The sequence below is a fragment of the Archocentrus centrarchus genome, chromosome 10, assembly GCF_007364275.1.
Source record: "Archocentrus centrarchus isolate MPI-CPG fArcCen1 chromosome 10, fArcCen1, whole genome shotgun sequence".
Taxonomy (NCBI): Eukaryota; Metazoa; Chordata; class Actinopteri; order Cichliformes; family Cichlidae; genus Archocentrus; species Archocentrus centrarchus.
The window spans coordinates 25,212,028-25,229,495 of record NC_044355.1 but is presented as its reverse complement, the minus strand read 5'-3'; the positions used below and the strand labels follow the sequence as shown (position 1 = coordinate 25,229,495).

The following is a 17,468-nucleotide window of genomic DNA, read 5'->3' as shown; positions in this document are numbered from 1 at the left end:
TTGTCTTAATTTTTATTAAATCCAGTATCTCGAGTTATTATAATATTTAAACAGTATATATATATATGCCGTGTATCTGTCAGTCTAGTTCAGTGCACGCAATCACAGTCGTGGGGAAGACTGCTGACTTGACAGCTATCCAGATGATGATCACTGTCACCCTCCGTGAGGAGACCGGTTGTTCACAGAGTGCTGTATCGTAGCACATTAGTGCAAAGTAGACTGGAAGAGAAAAGTGTGGTAGGAAAAGGTGCACATTCAACAGGAATCACTGCAGCTTTAGGAGGACTGTCAAGAAAAGCCCACTCAAGAACTTGGGAGAGCTTCACAAGGAATGGACTGCGCATCAGGAGCCATCGCACACGGACATCTTCAGGAAAGGGGCAACAACTGTCGCACAGGAGTGTAGCCAGTTTAAAAAAACTGAGGTTTTTGTTTTTTTTTACATTTTGCTTTTACTTATCCCAGATAAGGTGGGCAAAGAGAGCAGGGGAATAACATGCACCAAAGTCCAGCCATGAGACTCGCTGCTAGGGGCATTTTTAATCTATGTGATAATCATTACTCGACCACAGTGTCCACCAAAAAAGATGACATTTTACCCGGCGCTCCAGAGCTCTGCTTTAGAATTTCATGTGGAAAATCATTCAGTAAGTGGAGCAGCAGCTCGTGGAGGACAGTATTAACTACCATGTTATCATCCGGGTGAGGATTTTTCTGTCAGTCATCAAAGTAATTAAACTAATGGCACCTCACATTCATTTCCCAACTATGCTGTTTTCCTAAAGGGAGTTTAAAGTTACTTTAAGTTATCATTTATGATCAAACTGCTTCTGCAAAATGCAAGGACACAATCATTTAGACTGGATGTTAGTACGCCTTATTTTCACTGTGCAATTCTGTTTGTCACCAAGTACAAAATCTCCTGTGAAAATGAAGACAAAGGTAGCGCTTTTATTTTCCCCGGCAGCTGTGAAGAGGTGGAAAAAAATGAGAGTAACTGTGGAAACTTTACCTGGCAAAAAGAAAATCCTCCTCCGATCCCTCTTCTTGGATGATGCAAAGAAGGCAAAGCAGGAGAGAGTCAGAAACGGAAAGCACAAAAAAAAAGAAAAGAAAACCAGAGTGAACTTTGAAAGCTTGAGATTTGGGTTCAAAAGAGACATTTGGTTGGAATTATTTCTGCAGGATCAGTAAGAAAAGCCTGACTTCGTAGGCTTAAGATATCCTGTCTTTGTCACAAAGATGGAGAGGTTTAAAACATGAAGGGTTGTGGCTAAATTGGCATTTCTTGACTTTAATCAAATATCTGTTGTTTTCACTACTTGATATAAAGTAGGCATGTTTCAGGAGACTGCTGTAAACAGAGGTTTCAGAAAGTGGCACATAAGAGGTTGGATTTCATTTTGCAGTTAGGTAAACACTGGCAAATAGCACAGCAGTGATAAATGCCGTTTTGAAGGTAAAGTTCTCAGACTATATTTGTGCATATATCTGTGTTATATCAAACAAACACAGTTACACTTTAAGGGGAAATGAAGCATGAGTTCATCTACTGATTCTAGAATTTGGCCCCATTTTAAGCTGGTTGGGGTTATTTTAAAAGCTAAGGAGACGCATACTGTAATCACCTTCTTCTTTAAACACAATTACAGCAGCAAAAAAAAAAAAAAAAGGAAAATCATTACACAAAAGGAATCTGATGATATGTAAACTCTCAAACCAGCATTTAAAGGCAAACCCTCGGTCTCAGCTGAGTGATTCACAGGCTGGGGTGATGGGGGGTGAAGACTACAGGTGTGAAAGCGAACACAGTTTGTGGGTACTGAGTTAGACAAAAGCTGCTGACAATAGCTAGCTTCTACCAGCATACCACACCCCTCAGGGCTCGCAGGCTGAGTTGCAGCGTGTGTGTAATGCAGGCTTCGGGATTTGTCAGTGAACAAGAATGCAGGGGGGGGGGGGTGATCTCTGCACTGACTTGGGTTAATCAGGAGAACAGCACCTGCAGTTGATGCCAGGTGAGTCCTGTAAAATGGATAAAGCAATAACAACACAGAATAAAATATTATAATTAAACATATTTTTCTTTTTAGCTTTTAATTCCTCAACAAAAAAAAAAAGAAAGAAGAAGAAGTGATAAGTCCACGATGGACACATTTTTTGATATAAAAAAGTACAGGCACTTTGCTATAATGAAATTAATTTTATGGGGCACTAAAATCAAACGTTTTCGGCTGTGATAAGTTCAAAATGTCTGCTGTGAAAAAACCTGCAGACTAACCCGACTCCTCACTGGGATTCAGAGTAAACTCAAGATAAACTGACAGCCTCCTCACTCTTTGTCAACCTTAAAAAAAATATTGTTTAAAAGTAATAAAATAACGCTTTTTTTTGCGACATGTTGCTTCCATATGGTGTCTGCATGGTTAATTTATTCACAAATTCCGGCAGCTTTAGCATGGCTTTCAGCGGCTCCAGATTTGTGGTTTTATGTTTGGTAAAAAATTGGAATTCTTTGTGAGTCTTTATGAGAGCAAAGCTCATAACCAGAGGCATTAAAAAAAAAAAGTGTGTATGGTATAACTGACTCACCAGTCACATTTAGGGTTAAAACACTTACTGTAGGCCAGCTTTCCCCATCGCGGACCGCCATCCAGGCAGACGACATGCAGCAACGCACCACTTACGCATGCGTCCTTCAGGCGCGCTCCAACTCCGGACTTTTTAACGGTATAACGGGCATAACTAGCCATCCATGGTGTCTGCAAATGTTGGTTTCCACATGTGAGTATAAACCCGGCCTTAAGCAGACGCAGCTACTGCGAATTCAGCAACATTACAGCTACAATTAATAATGCAAAACACTTTAACGGGCGCGCTGTGGCACAGGTGATGGTTATACTCTGGACTCATAACTATACTATACTCATAACTGAATCCTCTCCACCATAAACACTGACAAAAGGAAAACTAAGGTGAATAATTGTGACTAATATGTGGACAACTACAGGATATTCATTCCTTCCTGGTAAAATCTTAAATGAAGCATATTAAATTATTATAGTATCTAGTTCAATTAAATTAATTTTTTTTTCCAAACGAAAGAACAAAGGTCCCTCTTAATTCATTTACCTGCAGCAGTCTCAACTGTGAGGCTTTATGATGCTTCACCTGACATATCAGACATTATAGGTTATTTGTTCCATAATTAAAATAGCTCACACACAACCGTGACTATTTGACACAAGTAATCTGTAGCTAAGGGACACATTTGTGATGTTGTGACAGAATGTGTGTATATAACAGATTAAATTTAATTAAAACTTGAATTGCAACCCCCAGTCAAAAATATGCAATCACTGGCCACTGGTTCAACTTTTTTTTGTGCACAGGGTAGCAACCCAATGCATTTAGGGATGTGGCTTTGAATGTGGCATGATTGTTGGTGCCAGGCGGGCTGATCTGAGTATTTCAGAAACCCTGTTTACAGAGAATAATCTGAAAAAGAGAAACTGTCCAGTGAGCAGCAGTTCTCTGGGAGAAAATTCCTTGTTGATACCAGAGGTCAGAGGAGAATGGCCAAATTGTGTTGAGCTGATGGGATGGCAACAGTAACTCAAATAACCACTCATTACACCCAAGGTATGCAGAAGTGCATCTCTGAATGCACAACACTTCTGAGCTTGAAGCAGATGAGCTACAGCACACTGGGTCTCCTGTTAACTAAGAACAGGAAACTGAGGCTACAATTCAAAGAAAATTGGACAAGAGAAGATTGAAAAAACATTGCCTGGTCTCATGAGTTTTGAGTTCTGCTGGAATATTCAGATGGTAGAGTCAGAATTTGGCATAAACAACATGAAAGCATGGGTCCATCCTGCCTTGTATCAGCTGTTCCGGCTGCTGCTGGTGATGTAATGGTGTGGGGGATATTTTCTTGGCACACTTTGGGTCTCTTAGTACCAACTGAGCATTGTTTAACCACCACAGCCTACCAGAGCATTGCTGCTGACCATGCCCATCCTTTTATGACCATCTCCTGATGGCCGCTTCCAGCAGGATAGCGTGCCACGTCACAAGGCTCAAATCATCTCCAACTGTTTTCTTGAACATGAAAATGAGTTCAATGTACTCAAATGGCCCCCGCAGTCACCAGATCTCAATTCAATAGAACACGTTTTGGATGTGGTAGAACAGGAGATTCATATTATGGATGCACAACTGCCAAATCTGCAGCAACTGTGATGCTATTGTGTCGGCGTGGACCAAAATCTCTGAGGAAGGTTTCCAGCACCGTGTTGAAGCTACACATAAAGAATTCAGACAGTTCTGAAGGAAAAGAAGGGGGTGGGTCAAACCTAAAAAAAGTGGCCAATGATTGGTTACTATAATTGTGCTCCGGGATATGCAACTAACAGTTTAAGTGCAGGCAACACATTTTAGCAGCAACTGTTAAACAAGTGAACTGACCTGTGGAGGAAATTGTGTGCAGTTCTAAACAGAAGCTGTTTAAAAATATTACACAGTAATAGTTAGGTCTGCAGAATATCAATGATGTCAGTGGCACACAAATTAGAAAACCTGTTAACTTTTTAAGCTTTTCTTTTTTTAGTCTTGACAATCTTATAAATTACAACCACAATCAATCTGTATAAAAGCTTACTTTATGAAGCACAGACTAAATATTCAGTAAATATGTCCTTTACATAGTATGAGCATCCTGTCAAAAAAGTTCAGATATACAAACAAAACAAACAAAAAGACCCAATGCTGACATCAAAGTGCCGAAGTTGTCATTTTTTTCCTTAAATAAAACATAACAATCAACTTTTTTTTTTTGTTTGTTTTTTCCACAATCCTATATTACAGCACAGGCCTAACCTAGAACATTGGGAAACAATGGTTAGCACAACAGCCAAAGTGACTATAAGGGGAAGTCTCCCTGTAAGAAAGCAGGTATTTATCCTAACAATACAGCTTTAGAAAATGTACTTCCTCTCTGAAAACTCAGCTCTGTTTCAGCATTTTGGTCTGTACAAGAATCAGGTTCCAGGATTCCAGCTGTGATTCCACATTTCCAGCCAAGTCCCAAAAGGATCTCAGATCCCATCAGTCACTATTAATACGATATAAGTAGCAGCAGAAGCGCTGTGTCCAGAGCCAAAGATATAATTGTTCATACTGTCAATATCCGCAACCCTGGTTATGTGTACATGCTTCTGTGCCACACTGTGTTTGAGTGAGGGGACGTCGAACTCACTGATCTACAGTTGTGTCATTACATAAGGAAATTACACAGAAAGAGAAAGTGTGTGTGCTTGGGGGGGATTCAGGATCAATTAAGGTGCTCACAGACAGCAGTACCAACACATCTCCTCTTTCCCAAAACCTTACACAAGTCCTCCTTCCAGGAGAATCCGGCTCATTATGTTGTTTTCCTTGGTTTAGAATGATGTGTGCTGGATGTCCATTTTGCCCGTTCTTGGCTGGCAGAGACGGTCGTACTAAGAAAACCAAATCGGTCTCTTCTAAGAAAACACGCCTTCTCCTCCATCAGCTCCTTCTCACCCGTGTGGAGGGTGTTTTGATGGCTACTTTGCTGGTGGAGTTGTTTGGCTGCCGTTCCCCTCTCCTTTCCTGTCAGCCTACATGACTTTATCCCACTAAGCTAGAGCAGTCCTGCTGCTATGCTCTGCTGTCAGCCAGGGCCCGCTTTCTCAAAAACATCTTCATGTAATGGTAAGAATGGCAACAGAAACTCAAATTTCCAATATTGTAACAGGCCAAAAGAAGCTGTAATAGGTCCATGTAGCATGTTATAAATCAGAGCAGTTGACTTTGAGTTATAAATATATCTTTTGTTACAAGGTTGAAGGCTGCCTTTGTCCTTAAGATGCTTTTGAGAGACCCGGGCCTGATTGTGCTGGCAGTGTTATTCAGCAGAAGGCCATTGGATTGTTTCTCACCAAACATGCTCAACAAATTCTTTATATAAATAACATGACCCTGCTATATTTACTTCTTCCTGTCGCCTACAAGTTCAAATTCTTAACTGGAACCACTTTAAAAAGCATGCCAATGCGCACACAAACACACGCACGCACGCGTGTGCGCACACCAGCCCACCCACACTTTCCTGTTCAGCCCTTTACTTCTTCAGTGTTCAGAAACCTCATGCCTAACCATATTGTTACATATGAGTTCTAACAGCTCAGTTTACTCAGTCATGGTACAGAAAGAGCAGTAAGTGGAGAACACAGAACATGGCACAGTGCTTTTTCCCCTCTTCTTTGACCCCCCCCCCCCCCCCCCCCCAAAACACACAGAGTTAAATACAGAAATACAGGTTAGTATTTGGGGGGAAGCGGCAGCTCAAAAATCACAGGAACGCATGTTTGATCTCTGACAAGTAACAGTATTCTTTAAATCCCTCAACAACTAGTGCTGAGGTGCCCTTGAGTAAGGCACTCAACCTCCAGTTCCTCCGGTGCAGCAGCTCAGTGAACAGTTTAAACTATGGTTCCTCTTGGCAGCTCCTGCTCACATGTGAATGTATGTAAATGTGTGAATGTTGAGAAGGAAACCCTTCCTGGGGTGAATAAAGGTTAAATAAATAAATAAATATGCTATACAGGATTTTGATCCTTCTGAGTTCTTCTGAGAGTTTCTCCAACTCCGAGACAGATATGTTGTATCTTCACACACCACTCTCCACCCATATTGTAGGTCCATACAACACACACACACACCTGTGAGTGGCTGAGTGTGTAAACGCGAATTGAAATAAAGCCAAAATGCTACAGTAGTACCATCTGTACTATGTTCATCTCAATCACTGTTTGACTCCCAGGATGCGGAGCCAGGTAAAGGAAAACCAGTCCGTGTCTGTCCAGTCTTATATTGACAGGTTATAAACTACTTCTGCTCACAACTAAAAAACACATTTCAACTAAAGACAACTCTTCACTCTGAGTTTAAAAATTAATACTGATGATGCTGCTATAAATAGTGATCACAGTTATGATCATTTTAATGTGCAATAACAGAAGTTAAAAGAACTGAGGCTTGGCAGGGTCGTTTGTGGGGTATATTATCTATTGCTCGTTGACAGGAACTTATCATCAGGGTTGATAAATTCTGGGAAGGACATAATGGCTTACTGAAGAATGGAGGAGCCCAATAAATAAAATGCTAACAACAAGTCCAAGAAGGACTTGTAGGATTAAACTAGTTTGGCTTGAAGAGATGCTGCTTTGAGGGCCGTGGCGTTTGGTCTTCTTTCCTCAGCTCCTCTTTCCTGGGACAGTGCATCCAGCAGCCCTCCCATTCAGGCCGCCGTGGACCTGACTGATGGATGGAGAGGACTGCGTCTTGCGGAGGTGGCACTCGCGGCCGGCCAGACCACCCTCCATGATCAACCCGCCCATGACGCTGGCCTCAATCTTCTCAAGGTCATCCGTCTCTGTGCGGATCTTAGCCTGCAGGAGGCTGATGTATGTCTCGTATCGAGTCTTCTGCTCAGACCGGGCCATGAAGGAAGGAGAAATGGGTTTTTAAAAACAGAAAGACCAAAGGACAATTAATCAAAAGTCAAAATGAAGAGACTAATAATACAATTTTGCCAAAAACAAGTTGTCTACCCCAGCTTTAATACCAAAGGTAAATAAGGTAACACGCCACTCTAAAAATAGAACAGTATATGAAGAGAAAACAGTCATAATTCTTGGTCTCTCAGGTGTTTATCTTCTTAAAAAGGAAAATTAAAAACAGACAAATTAACAAAAGCACCACAAAGAATTTACCTCATACGTGAGGTAGTGCTCTTTGAGCCGGTACTCCTCCCACTCTCGGCTTTTTGGGTCAGCTGAGGGCAAATTTTTCCTGTGTTCTTCCAGCTCCAGGCTCATCTGCTTCAGTTTGTTCTCGTGACTCAGCAGCTGCTCCTCCTGCACCAATCACAGTGCAAACAAAAGCCAGAGGACCCCAAAAGCAGCCAATCAGATATAAGCAGACACAAATAGCATATGCAAAATGTGTATGCTGCTGAAATAGACTGTGTGCTTTATACAAGTGTAACTAGATGCTGAATGTTGTATTGACATTACTGTATAATGTTTCCTGTCAGATGTAAGAGAAGGCAGCAAAGTGTAATAGCAGCCAGTGTTTCTAGTGTTTCTAATGCATGCCATCATCTGTGTGTGTGCTTCAGTGTGGACCTGGTTCAGTCGGGTGGATGAGGATGGCAGGATGGGCCGGCAGAATTTCTTCATGGAGCCGATGGCAGCAGGGAAGGCTGGGGCAGAAAACAGCGCCGCCACCAGGTTAATCCGGAAGATCCAAGACATCATCTCCTCCTCACTCCTGGAGAGAGAGAAACAGAGACAGAGAAAGAGAAAAAAAAGAAAGTGGGCAAACACAGAGAACAATAAAATACTTGATTTATGTTTTTATGGTTGTATGTTTAATTTTAGCAGGAAACAATGACAGCAGCTGAACAATTAAAATCATAGCCAACATCCAACTAGTGATACTATACACCTACAACCCCAGTTCCAATGAAGTTGGGACATTGTGTAAAACATAAATAAAAACAGAATACGATGATTTGCAAATCCTTTTCAACCTATATTCAATTGAATCCATTACAAAGACAAGATATTTAATGTCGTTCACAAGCAAGGATGGGGCGAGGTTCACCACTTTGTGAGCAAATCGTCCAACAGTTTAAGAACAATGTTTCTTGAAGTACAATTGAAAGGAATTTAGGGATTTAATCATCTACAGTCCATAATATCATCGAAAGATTCAGAGAATCTGGAGAAGTCTCTGCAAGAAAGCAGCAAGGACAAAAACCAACATTGAATGCCCGTGACCTTCAATCTCTCAGATATTTCCACACGGGCTCAGGAACCATTGTCAATGAACACAGTTCGTTGCTCCATCTGTAAGTGCAAGTTAAAATTACCATGCAAAGCGAAAGCCATATATCAACAACACCCAGAAATGCTGCCGGCTTCTCTGGGCCCCAGCTCTTCTGAAATGGACTAACGCAGAGTGGAAAACTGTCCTGTGGTCTGATGAGTCCAAATTTCAAATTGTTTTCGGAAATCTTGGATGTCATGTCCTCTGGGCCAAAGAGGAAAAGGACTGTCCGGATTGTTGTCAGTGCAAAGTTCAAAAGCCAGCATCTCTGATGGTATGGGGGTGTGTTGGTGCCTATGGCACTGGTAACTTGCACATCTGTGAAGGCACCATTAATGCTGAAAGGTACATACAGGTTTTGGAGCAACATATGCTGCCATCCAAGCAACGCCTTTTTCAGGGACATCCCTGCTTATTTCAGCAAGACAATGCCAAGCCGCATTCTGCACGTTACAACAGCATGGCTTTGTAGTAAAAGAGTGCGGGTACTAGACTGTCCTGCCTGCAGTCCAGACCTGTCTCCCATTGAAAATGTGTGGCGCATTATGAAGCGCAAAATACGACAACGCAGACCCCGGACTGTTGAGCAACTGAAGTTGTACAATTGGAAAGAATTCCACCTACAAAGCTTCAACAATTAGTGTCCTCAATTCCCAAATGCTTATTGAGTGTTGTTAAAAGGAAAGGTGATGTAACAGTGGTAAACATGCCCCTGTCCCAATTCTTTTGGAAAGCGTTGCAGGCCCCAAATTCAAAATGAGAGAATATTTGCAAAAAAAAATAGTTTATCAGTTTGAACATTAAATATTGTCTTTGTAATGTATTCAATTGAATATAGGTTGAAAAAGGATTTGCAAATCATTGTATTGTGTTTTTATTTATGTTTTACACAACATCCTAACTTCATTGGAATTGGGGTTGTACAATCATGATTGAAACACTTTAAATTTCAAAAATATTTCAAATCAAAATGACAAACCCTATAGCAGGGGTGGGCAACTCCAGGCCTCGAGGGCCGATGTCCTGCAGGTTTTAGATGCGTCCCTGATCCAACACACCTGATTCACATATAGAAGTCATTAGCAGGACTCTGTAGAACTTGCATACTGAGGAGGTAATTCAGCCATTTGATTCAGGTGTGTTGGATCAAGGACACATCTAAAACCTGCAGGACACCGGCCCTCGAGGCCTGGAGTTGCCCACCCCTGCCCTATAGTCATCACTCAGCGCGATAATAGTTTCAGTGTTTTGAGGCATAGTGGATCTCAATATGAGAGAAAGTTGCTTTCAGTAGCAGAACATTAGTCATCATTCCTTTTTAGTGTCTTCATGATACCTGAATTGAACTACTGTCCAAACTCTGTTAAAGTGAAGGGCTATATACATTTAATCAGTATCACGATCCACCATACCGCCTTTCTTCTACACTTGCGTATTGGGTTAAAACATTCATTTTGAAGCAGACAAGGTTTCATAATTATTCATAATAAATAATGTAAAAATTAAAAACTGAAAAAAAAGGTGTAAAATTCCTAAACCTAAAATGTTACTGTGTTTAAGGATGTTGATTTATATTAGCTTTTCTTTGTTAATCCAGCTTGAGTGACTTACGGTGCCTGCAGGAGAAAGACTCTCCAGTCTGAAGTTTTGAGCTTCAGTACGTTGGCCCTCTTGCTGTAGTCGGTGGCATGAGTGGCTAAAGCGTGGTGGATCCGCACTGCGTTCTTCAGGTCCACCTCTGAAATGTCAGTATCTGGCTTGTACTCATCCTGGGTAAGTAACAAGAATTAACAAATAAAAGAACAGCTTTTACTTGCAAACTGTTGCACGTGCAGTGGGGTCCAAATCTCTACATTAAGGTTATCACCAGTTTCACGCTACCACCTGAAATTAAAAAATATTACTTGTGACAGATACAGAAGCTAATTCATTTAACTTCACCTGCTGCCAGGACAACTTTCCTACCAGCAGGGGGGGACAAATACACACTTGCACAGACCATCCTCATTTCCTCTCTTAATGCTTTTCTATCTCACTCCCTCTCCCAATACACACACAGCACAGAAGCTCACAGCATCCACCACTGCTGTCACTGCGGTGGTGGATGTGTTTCTATAGTAACAGAGCAGAGGACGAGATGCGGTACCTTCTGGAGATATAAGATCATCCCCTTCAGAACCGCATAGAACTTCTTCCATCCACGGCGACCCCTCGGGGCTGGGAGAAAAAACACAAAGGGAGCTCTTCCTTCATGTATTTTTTTTTACACTAATCATAAAGGACTGGCTAACTTGAGTCAAATTGTGCGAGCATGTACAAGTGAACTCACTGCGTTTGCCGTCCATTTCAGCGTGGCTCTTGCGGGTCAGCACACCATGCTTGTAGGTGACAGCATTTAAGAGAATGGGAATGGCGATGAAAGGGTTACTGCCATCCGTTACCCTAGCAACACGTTTACTCCCGCCCTCACATTGCTCCTCCACCAGTTCTGACAGACTCTTCCTCAGCTCCTCCTCCTCACTGCGTGCATGCACACAGGCACACACACACGCACACACACACACACACACACACACACACACACTGAGATGAGGTGCGTGTATTCAAGTGTACTTACTTCGAAATACTTGCATACTCCAAATACTTATCCTTTTGATGAGCACTGAACGCATACTCACACTGCCCACTCGAGCTTCTCGTTCTTGATCGAGTTATACAAAACCTGTGCAGGCAACAAAAGAGGAAGAACTTGTAAACATTTTCTTTTTTTTCTTAATTAGATCACAGCGTTGGAATGAGAATGCAAACTTTATTCTGTGGCTGAGAACAAATGAACAAATAAAGATCAAGCTGTGCTATTTCAGAAGGAAATCTGTACCTTTAATAAATCTTTGGGAAAGTCTTTCCCATTGTTGAGGCCTTCTAGATTACTGATAAACTGCTGACAGGACATCTTCTTCCCAATGTTCTGAGGGGAGGAGAACACACCAAGAGACAGAGAGAAATGGACAAATAGAGCAATTACATGCTTTACACCCAGTTTTATTCACTCCAATGTCAATGCAGATTTGATTCTGTCCACTAGGTGGCAATGTTATACTGCTGAAGTCCTATAGCTATGGTAGCTTGCCTGTATCAGAATATATCAAGCACACCTTTTACCAGTGTTTTGACCTCTAATCATGATGCCTCATTAGAAGAAAAAAGGGAGGTGTTTCTAACCTGAATAGGCACAGATAGGGAAATAAAACTGATCTGAATTTTGATTCATACATCCCTCCAGGGAAGCCACATAACACACAAGACAACCCAGTTCCTTTATCCAGTGAAAGCAGAACATGTTTTACTCTCTGTTTACTGGTAATGTCCAGTTTATGGTCATAAAAAGCTAACAGTATAATTCACACCTGCACTGAATGATCACTGATGACATAAATATTAGCCTAAATTGAGTATTTCTCTTTAACACTTAAGCATCAGAATACTTTTGCCTCACTGAATGAAATTTTTGTGTGCAGGCTTCCATTTAATACAAATACACACATTTTACAAGTGTCTGTGACTTGAATTTTATTGTCAGCTGACAACAGGAGGAGCATTTGCCAAAGACGGGAGTGTTAGTACTGTAAGTATACTTACCACCTGCAGGGGCAGAGAGAGACCAGGGGACCAGATATGGTTAGCAGGGGATGGATTTGAAAAGGAGGAAAAGGAATTGAAAAGAGAGAGGATTTTAATTAGAAGAGGGATTTTCAGTAAAATTACTATTAGCAGGAGGTTGTGGAAAAGCAAAGAAAAAGACCTATGATGGATCGTGTTATGCAAACCACAGTGCTCCTGTTTTTAGAAGTGAACAGATGAGACTACTGGAGGAAAGGAGAGACAGAAACAGGCCAGAAAGTAGGCCGGGGAGGGGAGAGAGAAGCTGAGAGAAAAGCGCAGACAGACAGGGGGAAGAACAAGAAACACACTGAAAAGATGTAGATGAAGACATGGCATTGGTGACAAAGGACTGTATTTACACTTTGTTGCAGTCATGTGAGGAGAGACCTCACAGAGAGGGGCAAAAGACCTGTCCAACATGCCACCCATGGCCATCAGCGGACACTCCACAGAACTGCAACACACGCCTGTCAATTTTCCAGGCATTTGAAGCTACAAATTATATATCACAGCTCGAAAGAAAAAAGAAAACTATGGGAACAACTTGCACATTTTGGGAACGCCTGTTCCACATACACCACTCAGTCACTAAAAACAATCAAGCCCCTCCCAGAATTCCACCTTGGCTATGTTTATAACTTGCAGAGGGTTCCTCAGTACAGTTACATATATCTTTGATCTGGATGGGTCAATAATTCTGCCATTGGGAGGTGAAGGACAAGAAATTTTTCATTGTCAAAGCAAACATGAAAGCAAATTAGCCAACGTCAGCTAGTTTATCTAACTTTGATTCATGCATCATTAGTGTCAGGCTCACTGTAGTCAGAGTTCTAGGGCAGCAGCAACAAACCAACAATATTTTAGTTAGCTTTCCTTGCTCTGGAGGGACTGGTGTATCAGACTGAACAACGAGGAGGCATTTTGTCTAAGCAAAGCTGGTAAAAATAACAAGTGGGCAGCAAAAGAAAACCTTGTTTTCCATCCCAGGTGGGCCTTTCTATACTGATGGGAAGTCACATGAAAATTGATTTGGAAGAATGAAAGGGAGCCAGTAAGTCAGAGAAATACAATACATACGTGTCCATGTAGATCTGTGTTGAGCAGCATGAGGGCGCAGGTTAATGTGTGGGCTCCATCTGTAAAGGGACAGTACACACAACTGACATACCACTTCCTTCTAAGCACGCACACACTCATACGAACCCAATACTATACGTAGTCTATGTAGACAGAAATGACGAGCATACATCCACAGTGCTGCATAAAACATGACGTCCATGTTGCTGCTAATAGTCTACATGCTCAAATAATCTGAGCTGGTGATATAAAATAACGTGTTATGTTACATTTTAAGAATCAAATAGCACCAGCTTTATCACTGCAATACAATACTGCATTCAAGTTTAGACAACTGTGCTCTACATGGACATCAACAACAGCCATTTGTTTTCCTCCAGATACATTGTTGCCTGTTATTTTGTACTTTTTTCACTTTCTCCTTAATTCCTCCTATAATATTGTTACTCCTTACTGTCTTTATCATCACCCTCACAACTCTGACCTTCAGAGGTGGGTGTCTGTGGGTTGCAATGGCAGTAGCGCCTGGAGAAATGGACAAGGACCCGCTCTCTCTCCTGGGTTTCTCCCATCAGCGGAAAGGCCTTTAAGAAGTTCCTGCCACACATTAACAACCTTATGAAACACTTTGATCAGAGCACAAAAGAGCTGTAACAGTCAAGCCTGCTTTTTAAAACTTGGCCCATGCTGCTATAGCACAGTATGGTACTGGTTTCACTTCTGAACGGCAAAAAAAAAAAAAGATCAGTCAAAATCAATACGTTTCATCAATTGTACTCCCACTTTCATACTGTACACTGTGATATGGAACATTAATGCTGAGCTAAACTATAAATGTTTTGATTGATTTGTCAACTGACAGAAAAAATAATTAGCCTTTTGGTAATCAACAAAAGCATTTTTAAAATCTCAGATCTGAGCATTTTCTATATGGTGATGAAATATTCAAACATTTTTCAGCCATCACTATGGCTGAAGTTAGTATGAAGACCTAGAATATACAAACATCCCAACATTACCAAAATGAATGCAGGATGTCACTTTTCATCAGCATTATTCACTCAGCTGAAAGTCCTGCACTGAAGGCAGCAGTTTGAGACAGCAACATGTCAGATACAAGACCGTGATGTACTCTGCAGTTGTCAGCTACACAAGCTAACTGTACTCAACACGACAGTTTGATCAGCACAAAGCTAATGTGTTGTGAAGAGGGAATGTGAAGAATACACACACACACACAGACACCTATGTGCATGCACTAATAGATCTACATCACACACTCATCACCTGCAGGTGCTGAGTGGGCATTACCTCAGGGCTCGGTCCAGAGACAAGCCAGAGAAATCAAAGAAGCTCAGGTACTCTGATGCCACCATCTGGCTGAACTCATTACTGCAGGGAGACAGAGCGCATTAGCAAATCAATGAAATCAAATCAAATAAAAAAATACATTTAAAAAAATCAAATAAAGGTAGAAAAAAATCTGGCACTGAGAAGGCATGCATGTTATATAAATGTTTTTGTAAAGTGGATTGTATCAGGGGATGCTCAGCATATTCTCAAGTGTTTGATCACATTTGTTAGCCTTTTTCTTTTTTACATGACCATTGTCTTTGTGTTTCATCGATATGGAGCACTTGTGGCAAGCACACAAACTTCCCTGTAGCAGCCAATGTGTGTGTTTGTGTTACTCTCTGTATGCTCGCTCACTTCTTTCCCAGGTGTCTGGCCACATCGCAGCGTTTGAAGCCCTCGAGGTGATAGAGGCGCTTGGCCAGCCTCTTCGCAGCCTCACAGTCGGCTCGGCAGCCATTGGCCAGAGTATCTGTGCTCCCGTGTTCCAGACTGCCCAAATCACACTCCTCTGAGTCAGACAGCACGTCTGTGAGGTTGGCATCACTGAGGAGGAGAACATGCACACATGTAAAAACAAATACAAACGCACAGTCGCACACACAAGCAGGTAGCCAGGGTAATGAATGGAACACATGTCCAGACGCCCACTCAGCTCAACAGAAAAAGCTCAACTGCTAAGCATAAAACTCAATTATATAAACATATGCTTATATACACACAAACACAGTCAAATGAGGTTTAAATGACTTGTTATGGCAGTGACCCACTTTCACTGTCACTTAATGTCCTACTTTGATGCAGTGGATATGATGGCTGGTTATAAAACTGAAGCAGATTTCACCTGCCCCAATCTCCTCTAAAAAGCCCCACTAATCTCAGACTGTGGACCGCTAAGATAATTAGAATTAAAGGGCTATAACACAAAAAAAATTTAAAAACCTCAATTCTAACCATTCTACCCTTCTAATTTGGGAAATATAGCTGGTAAGTTAGTAAAGTAAGCTTTTCAGAAGTGGCAGCTGTCCCCAAACATCCAAATCAACTAATCAAATGTCCACTGCATCCTCCTTTGTTTATCGGTAGAAGGCCAGCAGTGAATGAGTCCGTGTGTGAGAATGAAACAAGGAGTTTATGCCAAGGACAGAATGCACTCAGTCACCCCTGCAGGAGTAATAAAGGTGAAGACAAGATAACATGAGAGTCCTAATAGTTCAGAACACAACTGAACGTGCTGTTTTCAGAGCAGAGCAATAACTTGCACAGGCTAGATTGATGACAGATCTCCAACGCTGTGTACATGGTAACAATGCACGGTAATGTTTCAAACATAAATGCAGTAATAGTTGCTGGAATACACCATTTAACAATCTATTCCGGCTGCTTATGAAAACAGCAACCATCCAGGTTCTTTTCTATTTCACTGGATTGAGTTACTCAGGTAAGTATTATATATATATATATATATATAAATTATACTCTCAGCCAGCGCAAGCCTCAGTAGGGGGACATAGAACCACTGCAGGGAATGCATGTTAAACAGCTGCATGAACATCATTCATGCTCTGATCCTAGCAAGGCTATCTTACTAACACAAATTTCCTGTTTATATGAATAAAAGTCAACTTCACTCAATTTATTAGTACTTCCAGAGGTGTTGTTCATGATCAATATAAATGGAAAACATTTTACAAGGGCGGAGGGGCATAAAAGCTTTTAGCCTAGTGATTTAGCGCTGCACATTAAATTGGGGGAAGTAAAAACCTTTAACCTTTATATAACCAGGAAATGGAGCTCTTAAGATTTAGAATCTCTTTTGGAAGAGTTTCCTGGCCAAGATAGAAATATTAACCTATGCTTAACCTAACATGAGCCCTGGGAAACCAGGGCTCACAGAGAAAACGCAAACAGAACAGAGAAGGGCCGTTCACACTGCTTCTCCATCATGTTGCCACAAAATGATAAAAACTGACACAGCAGTGGCTGAGATGTTCTGACTTTTTAATCAGTAGTAAGGGTCATGCTTTAGAAAAAACACTAAATTATACATTTTGCATAATACAACTTAAAAAGCATCTTTCATCAGCCCCTCCCTCTCTGGGAAACGCAGACATCTTTCAAATACTGCACCTCCAGTTTGTAAAACAGGCTTTTCTGTTACAAAGCTTAACCTCGAGGACATCACCAGGTTTCTGAGACTTGAAAATCTTGACTTGACTTGAATTGAAGACACTACACAACTTTTAAGTAGTACTGGGTCTCATGCTACAATTGGTCACGTTTAATAAATAAGGCCATCACTGCAGGCTGTGATGACAGCCACTGGGGCTGAAGGAAAGTTTAATAGTCTGTTTATTCAAACAAAAGCCTCAAACTCTGTAGCTGTTAAATTGCTGTCGAGAGAGCACAGAGAATCAATGCAGAGTATTAATTAGTGTCCTGCTTACGAA

The 17,468-nt window shown here is 41.4% G+C and overlaps 1 protein-coding gene across 2 annotated transcripts in view; it reads right to left on the bottom strand.

Moving 5' to 3' along the window:
- Positions 1-7,286: 7,286 nt before the first annotated feature.
- psd2 (pleckstrin and Sec7 domain containing 2) overlaps positions 7,287-17,468 on the bottom strand; it is a 34,740-nt gene continuing 24,558 nt past the window's right edge. Inside the window, exons 4-15 of one of the 2 annotated variants that reach the window (XM_030739394.1) lie at positions 15,376-15,564; positions 14,977-15,057; positions 14,120-14,262; positions 13,666-13,724; positions 11,804-11,893; positions 11,604-11,647; positions 11,255-11,445; positions 11,072-11,142; positions 10,537-10,694; positions 8,220-8,364; positions 7,806-7,949; positions 7,287-7,517 (exon numbers count right to left, since the gene is read on the bottom strand). In XM_030739394.1, coding sequence (XP_030595254.1) covers positions 7,287-7,517; positions 7,806-7,949; positions 8,220-8,364; positions 10,537-10,694; positions 11,072-11,142; positions 11,255-11,445; positions 11,604-11,647; positions 11,804-11,893; positions 13,666-13,724; positions 14,120-14,262; positions 14,977-15,057; positions 15,376-15,564 — 1,546 coding nt within the window. The remainder of the gene's footprint in view (positions 7,518-7,805; positions 7,950-8,219; positions 8,365-10,536; positions 10,695-11,071; positions 11,143-11,254; positions 11,446-11,603; positions 11,648-11,803; positions 11,894-13,665; positions 13,725-14,119; positions 14,263-14,976; positions 15,058-15,375; positions 15,565-17,468) is intronic. The other variant, XM_030739396.1, reaches the window with a different exon arrangement.